General features: G+C 42.6%; 1 protein-coding gene across 6 annotated transcripts; it reads left to right on the forward strand.

Moving 5' to 3' along the window:
- The first annotated feature begins 57 nt into the window (after positions 1-57).
- LOC124999209 (nuclear receptor coactivator 7) lies at positions 58-16,119 on the forward strand. 6 transcript variants are annotated; one of them, XM_047574015.1, is made up of 17 exons: positions 58-103; positions 1,002-1,180; positions 5,133-5,290; positions 7,385-7,509; positions 8,394-8,501; positions 8,581-8,682; positions 10,234-10,359; positions 10,501-10,685; positions 11,059-11,213; positions 12,167-12,721; positions 12,875-13,046; positions 13,196-13,343; positions 13,439-13,564; positions 13,696-13,848; positions 14,057-14,152; positions 14,228-14,301; positions 14,399-16,119. In XM_047574015.1, the coding sequence occupies exons 2-17, from the start codon at positions 1,143-1,145 to the stop codon at positions 14,532-14,534; spliced, it is 2,457 nt and encodes an 818-aa protein (XP_047429971.1). In that variant the 5' UTR covers positions 58-103; positions 1,002-1,142; the 3' UTR covers positions 14,535-16,119. The 6 variants fall into 6 exon arrangements, with proteins under 6 accessions (XP_047429971.1, XP_047429972.1, XP_047429970.1 ...); XM_047574016.1 differs by lacking the exon at positions 58-103 and adding an exon at positions 262-285; XM_047574014.1 differs by lacking the exon at positions 58-103 and adding an exon at positions 344-490.
- Positions 16,120-16,649: the final 530 nt, after the last annotated feature.

Below are 16,649 nucleotides of genomic sequence, written 5' to 3' on the forward strand. Positions count from 1 at the left end.
TTGAAGTAGTTTAACCCCTTCGTGGGTTCTTCTTACACTTGACACCAGGGGGCGTTGTAAAGGGAGGACGCTTCATTTTAATTTGCTCGAGGATGCACGCAAGGTAGGTGGGGATTTTAGCTGTTTACCAGTTTTTATATGAAATACTGCGTTTAAATGCGTCGCTACACGTCGGCATTTGGCGCCAGTGCTACGCCAGGTTACGTGAACAAGAACACCATGCATTGAAGAAACAGTTTTGTGGAAGGACCGGGAAAAAAAAATGATTCTTACCATCACAACCAGGTTGCTATTGTCTCTGTAAACAAAGTGGCTAGCTAGCCCCGTGGTCAGCTGGAGGACTGGACCTTGTTCTTGTGTCCGTGTTTGCTTAAGCCTGCCGGTAGCCCGGGCGGTTTTAACATTGGCACGGCCAGATATGTGTTTGTTGGTTTGTTGCTGCAATCAAGGAAGAGGCTGAAATCCGGAGTGGCTCATGGAGGAGTCTCCAGTGAGTAAGCTGCTACAGTCGGTTTAGAGAACGTAGCAGGGTGGGATAACCTCAGACTTAGCCTTTCCTCCGTGGTTAGCCATTTATTACTGCTTATATAATGACATTATCGGGCTACACGTGGATGGACTGCACCGTTTTCGTTTTCTGGAAAGGTGTGCGCAATGGTTTGCTTCCGTCTTCACGTAAACCCTTCAGTCTTACAGCTGGCTGGCAACTTTAACGCAGCCGTGATTGTTTACATCAGCTGGGTTCCCAGGCTAATGCTGCTTATTATAGTCTCACCGTTGGGGACGTTACATAATAAAACATGTTTGCTCTGGTAACCTAACCGGGAGCAGATGTTTCTGTCTCGTGCAGCTGAGAGGTGCATTGTCAGCTGAACGAGCCGACTATGATTATTATAGGATGCTTTCATCGCTCTCCACTTAAGCTGATGGTGCTTCACCATCACTGTTGTGAGGAGGCGCCCGGCGAGTCCACTTAATCCGCTTTCTGCTTTCCTCTGCAGGACAAGGAAGAAGTGAGAGGTGATCTTCGGGGGCCCGTGTCTGCTGGCTTGGACACGCTGAGGGTGTGTGTGTGTGTGTGTGTGTGCGTGGATGTTTGTATGGATAAGCTCGACTGCACGCTGATTTAGGACCCCGGCCAGATGGAGAAGAGAGACAGGAAGCCGGGATATTTTGCCAGGTAAAAGGATCATTTTGTGCGCATTTCAAACTGTTTTTTTGCTTAATTGCATGTCCTTTTGATACATTTAATCCATCAGAACAGAAAATTTATCTTGAGCTTTTGTGTGTGTGCCCCAGCTTATTATTAATTAAGAGTTTGTCCTAGAGGAATGTACAATCTGTGTAAAAATCTGTTGACAGAGATCGTTTATCAGCTGCACAGAAATTCTGAATTGCTATGACAGAGCAATTCCAGTGATTCTCCATTGAGTTTATTTGTGCAACATGTAAGAATCAACCATTATACAGTTCCCTGGCTGATGATGAGACTTGACAGGTCATTTTTACGGGAACATGCTTCATCCAAGCAAGAAAAGTCGTCAATTGTTGTGATGTTTATTTATTTCCATCCACCACGTGCATTTTCATATAACAGTTTTTGATGTGTCTTGACGATCTGCGTCGACTGACTGTGTTTTAATCGTGGCTCGGTCCTGTTATTTTCCTCGTCCGTGAGTCATGCCCACTGAGAGGATGTCAAATTGGATTTTTGGCAGCGTTGTGAAACATGATATCGGCATATGTGTGGAAAGAGGATTATCGCAGTCACGGTGCGGAGACTGAAAAGAAATTAGCAGGCTGGCAGCGAATGCCTCTGACGTCTGCGCGGGTGAGGTGTGTCATCGAACTGCCCGATTGCCTGGACAAAGGCGATTTGTTGCTGTACTACAGTATGATGTGGCCGGAACGTGTCTAAACATAGGTGATGGGTTGCTTATGCTACAACTCAGGCCTCTTGGTCAGAGCAGATGTTGGGGTGTACTGGTGACTGTCCGTCAGAGTTATTGAGCGTGGTCTTGTGAGGTAATGCAGCGCAGCCTAATGGGCTGGGTTCTTTTCTTATTGTGTCTCGGGTTACTTGTTCCGACTGCGCTGACAGCCTGCTGCAAACCAGCCATTTGTCTTGTGCGTCGTTTTTCTCGTTTTGATTGGTTTATGTTGGAAATATTACATAACCGAGAGAAATGAGCTCGCGCTGGCATCGCAGGCCGGCCGGCGTGTAATTATTAGGTAGGCAGTACATTCGTTTTTAATGGGAAGCAGGCTTTGAGCCGGGGCGGTGCTCCTGCAGAGGCTCTGTGCTAGGGAGCAGCGAAGGTAGCGAGGAGAAAGTGCTCCTGTGTGTCCGTGCGTTAGACCCCTGCAGACATGAACTTCTGTGGAGCGGCCATGTCGCGCCTGTTAAGACAGAAAGCGGACATCAGGAACAAAAAAATAAGTCTTATCTCTCAACACACCCACTGCTGCAACATATGACCGCTACTTGCACGGTATGCTCCCTCTCTTCCTGACAAATAGAGCAAAGGTCTAGCACACACATTCAGCGCCACTAAAAAGGGATTAACCCTCCGTGAACCTTCAGTGTTCAGTACGCATAGTTAAATATTTTGACACTCATCATTAAAACTAAATAAATGCACGTGTTCAGTCTCTTAACATGATATACGACTATGTTTCTAAATGGATTATACAGATATTGCGTTAAGTTGTGACAAGTGATTTAGTTCTGGATGCGTCAACTGTTAGTTCATAGATCATTTCCTGGGAAACTACATTTGAGATCATGAACACTGTTGCCCCATAAGCACGTTACTCAAAGTGCTGTCAGATCAGGTGTGTACCATTGAAGTAATGCATCAGCCTTGACGGATGTTTCATAATTCAAGGCTACACACATTCAACATGAACCGACTGTCTCAATAGTCACGGATCAGCGGAGCCGAGAACATTTTCTGCCCTTGTAGTTGTTTTTTTTTTTTTTTTTTTTCAGATGTTCTTTTTAATCATTTGTTCCATTTAAAGATTCACTCTCAATGCGGCTAAATACCTCAGGTCACTGAATTCTTCGGGTGGCAAAACAAACTTTAACAGTGAGGCCAGGGAGTAAACGGAGCAGCCGTGATTGGACGGCATGAGTCTGCAAACAGCGGGGCGCAGTGAAGGGAGTTGATTACCTCGCTGAGAAGGTGGAGTTGTGCATCCTGCCTCTCACAGCTACACCGCGGCTGCTCCTTCTGGTCCCATTACTCCCTGCGTTATTTCAAGCTGATCCACTCTCTTACTTCGCTGATGACCACTTCACTTCGTTATTAAAGTCAACTCACGTTTTGCTAGTTCAGTGCTTTTAATGTGAAGCTGCAGCAGTAGGAACCATTGAGTTTGCATCAGCAGAAATCTGCGGACCCATCGGCTGTCGTCTGATAACAATTTAGCGTTCTTCATTCATATCCAGATATCGCTTTATAGAGATTAGATTAGCAGTAACGTCATACAGCTGTTAGCACCCAGTGTATAATATTGCGAGAATGGAAATGCTGCAATAGCGTCATCGGTGGGTCAAAGGTTCAGTCAGCGTTGTATCTCCTTATATCATTTCACTTGCTGTTTTCATTCATCTAGTACTATTTTCATCCAGCTTGTAGGTCACCACTTTGTATCACATTAACCTTTCCAAAAGCTGCTATGCAAACAAGTCTGATTGGTCGATGGAAAAACTAATAGTGTGTGGTGGAGAGCGACATCCTTGGAAAATTCCTTTCCACCAAAAGCAAAACAAATAATGCGGGAATGCACTAAAAACAGCAGTCGTTGTGAAGCAATCCAATAAGGGTGTAAACAAGAATCCACTGAGGAATTTTTGTCACAGCTTGAGCATGACTGTTTCCAGCTCCGCTGTGTAGATTCAAAAGGAGTCCTCAGACGCTTAAAGGATGTTTGCTGCCATATGTGCGTGTTTAATATTTTTGGTTGAATGCCGCACGTTCTACGTCCTCATTATAGTTGGTGACTCAGCACAATTAACTGCGAGACCTTAATGCCGCTCTAAAACCGATCGCCAACAGTTGTGTTTCTTTGTAATCGGGGTCTGTTGCGCAAGTTAAATCCCAAGTCTTTCCATTCCGCTTGGTCATTATGCACCGAATGGAAACTCCACTGAGCGGAGGAGAAGGGTTAAATAGTAGATGTCGAAAGGGGAGGCAGTGATCAGGAGATATGAGAAATGCCCATGAGTGAAACAGATGGTGCTTTTAAGAATGCAGATTCTTGAGCTCACTACCAGATGTGACCTGAGTCTGTGAGGGAGGCCTGAGCTGTGTCTGGCTGCGGAGTTATCGACCCGGTCGTCCCTTCCCATTAAAGCACTTCAGCGCTTAAGATGCTGCCTTTGCATCGTTCTTTTATTCTCACTTTGCCAGAGGCTGTGCAGGCCAACGTTACTGCGTTCCCTCAAAGCGACGCGTAGGTCAGTTTGGTCTTATCTTTTGTAACATATCCTCTGTTGAGGTTTTATTAGGACCATGGGAATAGCAGGGTTTGAAAAGTCTAAAATTGGACAATCCCCATTTAAGGCCTTAAAAGGTCTTGAATATGAGTCTATTTTGGATTGTAGGTCTTAAATTACTTATTTAGTCGGGTCTTAAGTCCTTACATCCATTTACTGCTTCATTTGCAGTCTGACCTCCTCTGGCCCCCGGCCTGTTAGGTTTCCGTTCCTCAGTAGTGGAGCCCACCCAAGGGATGTCCTGAATTAATGGTTGAATCACCATAAATTCTGTTATTTTGAAACTAATTATGGGTCTCTCATTTTCTTTATTTTTCGTACTTTGAGCAGGTCTTAAATTTTAACCGATAATGGTCTTAAAAAGTCTTAAATTTCACTGGTTAACACCTATGGAAACCCTGGGAAGGGCAGTGAGAACAGACAATGCAGCAAGAAACATGCAAAAAAAGTTAACTCTCATTTTCAGTGCGTAACAGTATGTTGATGTTTTGTATTATCCAGCACATTAAAGTCATCTACATTTAAAAAAAATGAATGAAATTTTGAGAAATGAGCTGCGCTGCACTTTTATTTCCCTACTCAACATCGGGATGTAAACAAGTCATTGTCCTCTCTGGCGTCCCGTCAGGCTGAAGAAGCGGAGACAGCTCAAGCAGAGCCAGTCAGACAAGAACGTGAGCGAGCAGAACCCGGCCATCATCTCCTGTCCCGGCATCCCGCATCAGAGCGATCCCAGCAAGAAGACGGACCCACAGAGAGTCACAGCAAAGCCCACTGCAGGTTTAGGTAAGACGCTCAAAACAAAGATATTCAATTAAGCTAATTTAAATTAAAAGGTTGACTTAATCTCTCCACTGACACTTTGCTGCACTGACACTTCAGAGGCTTGTGCTCCAAAGAAAGTTAAACACATCCATAATATCATTTAGTTATTTGCCTTGATTAAGCCAAATAAACACAACCTCACCAAGAGGTTTCACAAAGCTGGATGTCAAGTCTGTAAATCACCACAGGTTCACCTAGTCTGTCCATCAGTGGATCAGATAGACACGATCAGTCGAAAGTGTATCTCACAAGAAGAACGAACTACCAGATAAATATGGGCAATATCAAAAAATATATATTCTGGGCTAAAAACCAACTGAGCTGCTGCACCAGTTCAACGCCAGCATCTATGAAAATATTTTATTCTTCTAGCTCTGACGCCATGGCTGTCAAATAAACTAGGTAAGGAGAAAACAGGAATTGCAAAATCTTTTATTCCTCGTGCATGTGTCACCCCAAACATGTGACGCTTTAACCCAGTTACCGTGGTAACAAATCGCTGTAAGAAGTCATCCTCCTTTGTGGCATTTAAAATTACAGGATTAAACTTGAAGTCACCTCTGTACAAACCTCAAACCTTGCTTTATAGTACAGACCACATGTACCGACAGCGGTGAACTCACTATTACGGCGCACTGTCTGTTGGCTAAAATTGAAGGTTTCTTTGTGTTTTCATCAAAGAAATTCTTTATACTTTGTATCGATATTTACGTTTGTCTTCTACTGTTATTTGAAAATGATTATTCTACAACACAAGTTGTTCCATTTCTCCACAAGAGAAACACAAACCCTGTGTTTCGGGATCATTTGTGCTGAAACAACCTCAGCAGTTTTAATCAGGAAGTTGCATAACATTTGTGTCCTGTGCTGTTGTACAGTTAATGGTGACACGTAAGACACAAACTTAAGACAAAGAAACACAATAAAACTCTAAATATAGACTTAAGAACATATATAAGACTTGAAAACATTATGTTTAAAGTCAGTTTAAAGGTGATAAATAGTAGTTGGGTTTTTAGTTGATTAACTATTATCAGCCTCCACTTATTCTTTACTACTTTCTCAGGTGGTTTATTTTATGTGTTCATAAAATCCAGAGTGACTAAAGAGATCTTTGTTTCGGACCCTAATCGAGACCGTAAAACTTTGCCTTCTAATTTGCTATTAAACCTTATCTCACCTACAAAGAAAAGTAACCACGGCAGTTATTTATAATACGCAGTATAAGCCGCTCTGATTTGTGTGGCGCGGCATTATCGTGCCACCATGTTCTGTTGGACTTGTTTATAGCATATCATCGACAAACACAGTTTATTGACAGTGATAATGTACTCCCGTCGTACGTGCAGTGGGTCTGCAAGCTGTGTAAACTCGGATGTAATGAGCTACACACAATAAATGTGTGATTTCATTATATATATATATTATAACATCCTGTGTATATCATTTGCTGTGGTGCAATGGAAGGTTAAAAAAAACGAACAAATCCGCTCTTGCTTAGATGTGCTTTCAGCCGAAAGATCACGTCCCACGCAGCACATCATCTGTCACAGCCTTGTACACCATCAGTGAATGAAGTACGATGAACGGTTTGGAAAAGTGACAGCGGCCTCGTCTTTGATGTTCGTTACAGCAAAGAGCAGACGCAGCTGGAGTCTGGCACTCGAATGCTTAGTCATGCCCTCCGTTTCCATAGAGGAGGGGGGGAGGGAGGGAGGGAGGGATGGAGGGGGGCAGCAGTGTAAGGGAGTGGTGCACTAATAGCGTTGTGGTGCTGGGAAGAAAAATATGCTGACTGTGCATCTTGTCTACTACTAAGGGTCAGATTGTCTGTATTTACAATAACTGCTTCAACATGTGCAGTGTTTTAATGCTGGATAATGTTAAGGAGCAAACAGCTGGCACTGCATTACAAGGCAAGTAACCACAGGGTATTTAGAGGGTCTTTGTGCCATCCTCGCTGGATGGGGTTTAATTTCTTAACTTATGAGATACACCAGAAATTAAACTTTTCACTTATCTCCTTTAAGAATAGCTGTGTTCTTTCTTTACCAGATTACGGTTTGCAGTCATCCTTTGCCTCCAGTCATTTTTATGTTGCTCTCCCAGATGATGGCCGTAAAAGGAACAATCAGGCAAAGATGGAGAAGAAGAGGCCACCAGGAACGGTGGAGTTTATTGTGAGTACCTCGACACTGGCAAGTGTCTGTAAGACTGTAACTCTAAACAACTGACCCAGCAGGAGAAGATGCTAATGTTCAAATCTTTATTGACAACACAGAATTAATTCAGTGAGAGAATGATGGTTTGATCTTTGTCCGTCTTTTTTGACACCATCATGTTTCTGTCCCTAAAGGAAACTATGCACACAAATAATGCATTCATTGCAACCAGATCAAATGTTTAACCTCCTGAGACCCAGCGTCCTCATATGTGGACAATATGTTTTAGACTTGTGGCAGCTTTTTCTGCTTCATTTAGTCTTGTTGTCCTCTCATAAGGAAACACTTTTGTCTGCCATGTACTGGTAGCGAAGGTTCAATACACTTGTTTATTTAAAAATTTAATTGAATAACAACAACTCGTTTGAGGACGTTGGGATTTCATTGTTTCCAATTCTGTTTTTGCATTAAAATGAATACTTTATATGTAAATTGTAATACACAGTGAAAAAAACATTTTTTTCCCCCAAAATCTACTTCCAGTTCAAAGGTGATGCTTATTATTTTATACTTCTTAGGTCCTACTAATCCCAAATACCTAAAGATCTTAATCTTATCTTAAAGAAATGAGGATGCAAGCAAATGCTTGGGTCTCAGGACGTTAAATGCCTGTACAGAGCTGCTATTTCTCAATCAGACTGAAAATAATTTCTGGTCGTCCCAGTCTGGTCACGTGAGGTATTTCTATCCATATACCATCATCACTTAGTTCACTTAGCATGTGTGAGACCAGTTAACAGAGAGGCTGTAGATTGTGTTGAGTAGGATATTTTTCGGATTTTGACTTGTGTGCGTTTAAAGCATCTTCCCAGACTTGTTTCACAGCCGGTTTCTCGCTACAGGTGGGACCTGACGATTCCCTGAGCAGCATCGCGCTCAAGTTCAACATCACCCCCAACAACCTGGTGCAGCTGAACAAGCTCTTCTCTCGCAGCGTGTACCCTGGTCAGGTGAGGACACTGACACTTCCCACATTATGCTGCGCCACTCGCTGATCCGCTGACCATTGGATGCTCGCTATTATCACAGAAACTGTTTGTCCCCGACGTGAGCCAGTCAGAAACAGATGTGAAGTCTCCGAGTTCCTCTGATCCCTCCTTGAGTAATGGGCTGCCTGAGAAGTCTGCACACGTAAGTAAAACCTTGCTCTGATTGCTCTGACATTCAAAGACAACTATGTAAAAGTGGAGTTACATGTTGGTTAATGAGATAATGTAACATAATATAATGAGGCAATATCCGCCTCACGCTGGATGACGATAAGCTGTAGTAGAAGATGAGATAATAAGACAGTTTTGTGAAATTATTGCTCTGACTCCACAAAGTGGTGCATTATTTCCTCTTATTATTTCACCATAAATGATTCAGCTTTGATATGTGGTATGAGGAGACCATTTTTAAAGGATCGCCATGAAACTTAACTCTGTATTCAAGTGTTTTCATGTATTTCTTGCACTATACTGTATGTCACCTATACGTCTGTATGTACATCCAGCATTGACCAGAGTAAAATTATTTCGAAGATGTTGATGACTCATCCTGCACAAGGGGGTGTGTGCTAATATGGAAATTTTTATTTCTTTAAATACACATTAACACGGATCCAACATATTTTGGTGGAGGCAGAAGATGTTATCTTTCAGGCAGCACTTCACTCATTCAGCGATAAGGGAGCTGTCTTAACAGCGCACCGTTTAACACAGAGCGACATGCTAACTGAGACCTGTCAATCTAAGCTTCCTGTACACAGTAGGCCCCGCCCCTATTGCTGCTGGCCCACTCACAAAGCTGAATGTTACACGCTGACTCTGCCACCTACTGAATAAAAAAAATAATATTTGAACCTGTGTATTATTTGAATAGCTTTGAAAGCATAATAATAATGTATATTTATAAATAGCTCTAGGACAGGGGTCGGCAACCCTCAACACTCAAAGAGCCATTTGGATCCGTTTCCCACAGAAAAGAAAACACTGGGAGCCACAAAACCCCTTTGACATCTAAAATGAAGATAACACTGCATATATTGTTTTTACCTCTATGCTTGAGCGACAAAAAATTAAATACATTTTATTTTAATGTTAAAAGATCATCATCAATTCAAATGTAGAATTATATTTAAAAAACTAACGCACTGAAATAAAAATACATTTGAATTAAATACTCGACAGCAACTAGTAAATAAGCTGCAATGCACTGTGGGAGTTCAGCGTTTTTTGGTTGATGTTACAACCATGTGTGGTGTGGTATTCAGTGTCATTCAGTTGTTGTGTATCTCTCGCTCGTTCACTGATGAGTGATTAGTTACTGCTTTTCTGAGGCAGTTAGTGTGAAAAAGTAAACGGCCTTGATCAGCTTCCTTGGGCTCACCGCAGAGAGCCACAATAGAGGAACGAAAGAGGGTTGCCGACCCCTGCTCTAGGTCGAGCTTAATATAGAACACATATAGTAGGTAGGGGGTCCCTACTTAATATCTCCATCAGTTTGGGGGTCCTTGGCCTGAAAAACATTGACGCCCCATGTTCTAAGTATACTTACGACTCTATTTAATGTGTGAACTCCTGCTCTTAGCTGTCTGGTTCTGTGTTTGTTTGTTGATGAAAATTCAATAATAAATAATTGAAAAAAAAAAATCTCAAATGGATAATTTTCATTCTTTTTGGTCCATTCAATGTGTTTCAGGATGGCGTCTCCAGCTGCAAATCATCAATGTCCATTCGCCGCGAGCTGTCGCCAAACTCGGAGGACGAGAGTCCGGCAACGGTTAAATTCATCAAGATGAGCTGCAAGTACTTCACGGATGGCATGGTACGAAGCCCAGAAGATGCAGTGTAGTAATTCAACTGAAATCACCAGAATGAGCCGGTGTCCGGTTTATTGTGGCTGTGGGCAGCAGATTTGTTTTGTTCTCTGCAATCTTCACTTCTGTCTCCTCACGTGTCGTCTCAGGGAGTTGTGGGAGGCGTGTTAATTGTGACACCCAACAACATCATGTTCGACCCCCACAAGTCGGACCCCCTGGTGATCGAGCACGGCTGTGAGGAGTACGGCCTCATCTGCCCCATGGAGGAGGTCGTGTCCGTAGCGCTGTACGACGACGTGTCGCGCATGAAGCTCAAGGACGCTCTGCCATCGTAAGAGCGCCTGACACACTTCTCGCTTTCGCCGTTTCCCTCTTTTCTCTTATTCATTTTTTCGTGTTCCTCATTCCAGTTTCTATTGTCCTTGTCCGAAATCACTTATTATAAATGTTTAATATTTTCCTCTTTGTCTTATTATGGAGCACGTTGGTTTCCACTGAACCTCATTTACATCCTGTTGAGTTTTTACAATTTAATTTTGACCTTTTTTTGAAATTAATTTTGTTATTTAAGTTTTACACCACATTTGTTGTTTTTCAGTTGTGTTAATTTCTGTTGGACATTTGTTTTTTTTTCTTTGTTCGTCCTGTGTCTGCCCCGTCCCATCCTCGTTTGCGGTGTGTGTGGTGCTCCGTGTGCCTCACAGAGACCTACCGCAGGATCTGTGCCCTGTGTACAGGCCCGGCGAGTGGGAGCAGCTGCCGTCAGAGCGGGAACTCAACCCCTTCAGCCGCTACGAAGCTCTGGATCCGAAGAGACCAATAGTTTTGGATGACATCGAGTCAACCCTCTCTGAAACTGGTTTGGCTAAATATTTTATTTGTTTGTTTTTTTATTTTATTTTTTTTTAATCTAGATTTAACCCTCTGGAGTCCAGAGTGTAATTGGCCATTTTAACTACTTAGTTAGTATTTGGTGTATTAACACATGGGGTATTATAGGGCTGAACGATATATTGTTATCATATTTATATCTAGATATGAACATTCAAGATATTAATATCGAAAAAGCAACGATATAAGTTTCCCCTCGCCACGCTCAGACAGAGACACACACTGCAGACAAAGCAGGGAAAATAAAAAGAAAGAAAGAAAATGAATGCCGCCCGGTGGCGGTGCAGAATCTGACTTGATTTGATGCCAAAACATAAATCATCCACTATTACTTGGAGGTATTTTGGATTCAAAAAGGACGGTGTTAACCAGAGTGAGGTGTCGTGCTTAGCAAATATTGCGACGAAGCAAGATGGCACAACAAACATGTTTCACCACCTCAAACAACACCCTCGCGTAATGCGTGTACGCAAGTTATTTATTCATAATTTATGTTAACATTGATGACTGGCAGTGAGTTCTTCAAAATAATACTGCCCTTTCCACATGTTTTTGTATTATGATGTTTTAATTTTTCTGAAAAATGCTTGGTTTTCACCGAACCTAGTCATATCGTATCGATATTGAGATTTTTCAATAATATCGAAATATGAAATTTTGTCCATATCGTTCAGCCCTAGTGTATTAACACATTGGACCTAAAATCACACTAAAATCTTAAAATTTGAATGGGAAAAAGTTTGATTTTTCACTGATTTTTCACAAACATGTTTAATGAACCATTTTTATGTACAAATTTTGCAAACAATAAAGCTGCTTATAACTATTTCCATTAGTTGCCATCTATATAATATTGTGGCATTTAAATTATTGTATTAATCTATGTATAAATAGAGGCCCTTATCATATTTTTAATGGCAGGAAGTACAGAGTGTGAGCAGACAGAGAAGTCTCCGTCTGATGAGGGATTCACCGAACTGGAGCCTACTGTCAACGGCAGCACAGAGGACGCAGAAGGGACCTCCTCCAAAACACTCAGCGCTGTCACCAGGGACCAAGGTAGGGGAGACTCTCGGGACAGGACAACGAAAGGGAAGCTGGATGACGAAGAGGACGAAGGCGTCGCTCAGAACAGCTCCATCGAGGATGTAGAGTCGATACAGTCCTCCTCCGAGACTGAAAAGCGGGGCGACGCGCACGTTAAACCGACGAGCCGAGAGGTGACTGAGACCAAAGATGTGAAAACCAAGGGAACCGAAGAGCTGCTAAACGGCGTCGACGATAAAATAATCGGCGAACCGTTGGACCAAGACGAGAACACGGGTCTGAAGGAGGCGTCTGGGGTTTGTGGGAAGAGACAAAGCGCCGACGGACCGGCGGGAGGAGAGGAGCTCAGTGAGGAGGAGAGACGGAAGAAAAACTATGAGGAAGAGATGAAGTCCTGGCTACTGGAGAGGATGCAGGCTCCAATAGAAGGTACGGATGAAATATTAATTAAGTCTGAGAGCAGATTATCAACATCCCTCTCAGGCACTCTTGATTTTTGAAGCACTTTAGTGTAGGGTATAAAAAAAATCTTACTTGAGCTCTGGCAATTTAATAATACGTTTTTTTTCTAATTATGTGCAGACATGCTTTTGTCATCAGAGGAGAAGAGCAAAAACCCGCCCATGTTCCTCTGCTTCAAAGTTGGAAAGCCAATGAGAAAGTCCTTCGCCACCAGCATGACCTCTAGCCCCGCCCACTCATTTGGGGCCCGTGGGAAGCAGCCGGAGTATTGGTTTGCTGTACCACAGGAAAGGTGAGATAGTTCATAGTAAAAAAAAAAAAAAAAAAAAAAAACCCTTATGACTCTTATTGTCATTGAAGGCGATCCATGTGATTTCTGGTGGTTTGATCTTAAAGTGAGACGTGTGCTAGCAACGAGCTAACCTGGTGTCCGTCTTGCAGGGTGGACAATCTGTACGCTTTTTTCGTTCAGTGGTCTCCCGATGTGTACGGGAAGGAGGCTCGAGAGCAGGGCTTCGTTGTGGTGGAGAAAGACGAGCTGGACATGATCGACAACTTCTTCAGTGACCCCGCATCCTGCAGCTGGGAGGTGAGCTCTCAAGGACGTCGCGTAAGCCCCCGTCCCCGTCTTTCCTTTTTTATTAACGATTCGCCTTTTAATCACCGTTTTACGTCGCGCTCTAGATCATCACCATCGACGAGGCGAAGCGTAGGCAGAGTTTTGGCAGCTACGACGGAGACTTGTCCACGGATGCGCTGCCCATACTCAGTGACAGCAGTGATCTGCTGCAGGACACTCACATCGAGAAGGTATTGATCAGCTGCCGGTGTATAAACTCGTAAATGCATGGATTTATACACCAGGACCTGATTGGCGAATGTCAGCTCATGTTCAGAGTAGTGCAGCGTTTCATAGCCTGATCTCCTCGCTCGCCCACCAGCTCGTCTGTCGCCTGCCAGCCCGTGTGCAGGGTTATCCGTGGAGGCTGGCCTACAGCACAGAGAAACACGGGACCAGTCTGAAGACTCTGTACAGAAACCTGGCAGATGTGGACAGTCCTGTGCTGCTGGTCATCAAAGACATGGATAATCAGGTAGGTGCAGTCTGCATGGGTAGATTCTATGTTAATAACATGGTTACAGCTTTGTTAGAGGTGCAGAGCAGAAGTTCGTAATGACATCTGGGATAGTCTCCGCAACCCTAGTGAGGATAAGCGATAGTAGAAAATGAGATGAGTCTAGACTAGTTTATGATTATTTGTCAGAAAGTTGATCTCAAATTGAATCTGACTCTTGCCACAGATATTTGGGGCATTTTCAACTCATCCCTTCAGAGTGAGCGAGCACTGTTATGGCACTGGAGAGACATTCCTCTATAGCTTCTGCCCTGAAATCAAGGTTTGTGCTGAATCCGCTTCGGAGCTCAGTTTGAGTGTTTTCAATTGCCGGTGGTAATTCTGTGTATGTTTTCAGGTGTACCGCTGGACGGGAGAGAATTCCTACTTTGTGAAAGGCAATACTGATTCTCTGCAGATGGGAGGTGGAGGGTACGTAGTTGGGAGTCACCGGCTCATTGACCCCAAAGGAGTGTGAAAGGCATCAAATAGTAACGCTCCTGTGTTTCCCCCCCTCCTTCTCCTGCAGTGGTCAGCTGGGTCTGTGGCTGGACGCCGAGCTTTACCGGGGCACCACCACCAAGTGCGCCACCTTTAACAACCAGCCGCTCTCCTCCCAGCAGGACTTCAACATCCACAGTCTGGAGGTTTGGACCTTTGAGTAGCCTCATCTGCTCACGCTGCTTCTACAATTCACCCTCCGATCTGCAGCCCCAAAACCTTGAAACACCAGCCCCAAGTCTATCACGCACCACTTGGAGGCAAACCTAGCTACCTACAAATGACACTGAGTGTTCTGTGAGAGGAGTCCGGCAGCAGCTTGTGGAGTTTAAATGTTGACTGACGACAGAGCTGAGACGTTAGTCTTCAGTAGCTTGTTTTGAGGTGACCTGCAGGTGGTCCTTTTAAAGGTGAGATGATGTGTTTGTTCTCAGTTTTATTGGCTGCCTTAGGCATCAGACTACGCCTCCAGCTTCCCCCCAGCATGCAGACTGCCTTACCACCATAAGCTTATGAGGAGAGAAGGGAGGAGAGGAAGGCTGCTTTTTGACCCTGTGGCTGTGAGGGCTTAAGAAGCCAATCTGCTGACGTTACTGTGGAGGTTAGTCCGAAAAGAGCTGATTTTACGTCTGTATGAAAGAATAAGGAACGCTGTATACCCACAGTGCTGTAGGTTTTTTTGTCCAGAAGTAATTTCTTCGCTTGGGAATGTACAGAATTATGATTATTTCCTTTAATTTATTATTATTATTATTATATATTTTTTTTACTTTTTTTTTTTTAACTTGAAGCAAAGCGGAAACACCCAGAGATGATTTTAGATCCTCCACCATCAAATTCACTGTCGATGAGAGAAACTGTTTACAACGGAAGTGTTCGCTTCCCTTGAAGACCGTCTTATTTTAAGTTTCACTGCATTTCCTCGCGACCACGTGTTTATAACTTCATCATTCCCTGTACAATCCAAAACATCTGGTGGAACCGGAAGATGTTTGCCATGACCAAATATGCTCTTTTTTTAAAATTTTATGTTAGTTTTAAGATCGTCATATTTTATAAAATATGTTGGATGTTTTATTTTTTACGTGTTATTTTTGCATTCCCTTTTTACAAAGAACGTTGTTTTTTATGATTTTGTTTATATAGAAATATTTCAGTTGACAGTATTGAATTCATATCTTCACCTGATGTTGATTTTCTTTTGTGGTCTTTGTTGTTGAGATTAGTAGAGGTTTAACTTGATGTCACTTTGCACTACAGGGTTAATCTGACACCTGTGTTGTGGCCCTTTTGTAATTAATCATTGCTTCGGTGTAATAATGTTACTGAATGTAGTTCGATCAATGCTACAGGAAGGAAGCTGCCCGTCAAACCACAGATAACATAGCCTAACATAACAATGAATGGAAAAGGGATCGTCAATTTTTGCACTCAGATATACCACTAAGTAAATATCCTTGTCTACTAACACAGAGATGAAATGTTCGTTTGTTCCCTTCGTATCTGAAGCAGGCTTATCGTGCATGAATGCGCAACACTGCAAAGGTCTGACACCACTGTTATTGATACCTGCCATACTATCCACTAACGCCAGTTATCGCTTCATGTTAAGTGTCGTAACTGTGAATGCGCCCCAAGTATTATTTCTTGTGAATTGGAAACTGCTGTGTTCTGTGATATCACTAAGGATCTATTTATTGCGTTGTTATTGCAAAATTGAAACCTAAATAAATGTTAAATATATATATACATACGTGTCCTTTTTATTTTATTATTATTTATTATTGCATTATGTTGAACATGCTTGTTGAACATGCTTGTCTTCCTGACAATACACTGGTGTTTATTGTTAACAGGTTAAAAACGACACCGGAAGTAGTCATCTGCTCAAAGATCTTCAGTCAAGGCAATGATGCACTCTATATTAAAAAATGATTTCTGTTTTTTTTTTTTAAAAAAAAAAAAAGTTATTTGAAATAAATAACGAAGTAGTCATGCACTCACAGTAGTGAGTAGCCTTTAAGTTGTCTTCTTGACTTCAGCCATGAAAATAGCATAGGGCATAGGGCATTAAAACTCGTATCCCTACAGCCCTGAGTCCGCTTCTTTAACCATTTTACTGTGGATCTTCTTAAAGCAGACTAGCTGCAATAAAAGTTACCAAAGAAGTATTCAAAGGCGTCACATAACGAATTTGTAATAAAAAAGAATTGCCACAAAAAAAAAAAAAAAAAAATGCAGCTTCTCAGTTTTTTCAGTTAACCCACTTATACAAATCT

The sequence above is a fragment of the Mugil cephalus genome, chromosome 21 (assembly GCF_022458985.1).
Source record: "Mugil cephalus isolate CIBA_MC_2020 chromosome 21, CIBA_Mcephalus_1.1, whole genome shotgun sequence".
NCBI classification, from domain to species: Eukaryota; Metazoa; Chordata; class Actinopteri; order Mugiliformes; family Mugilidae; genus Mugil; species Mugil cephalus.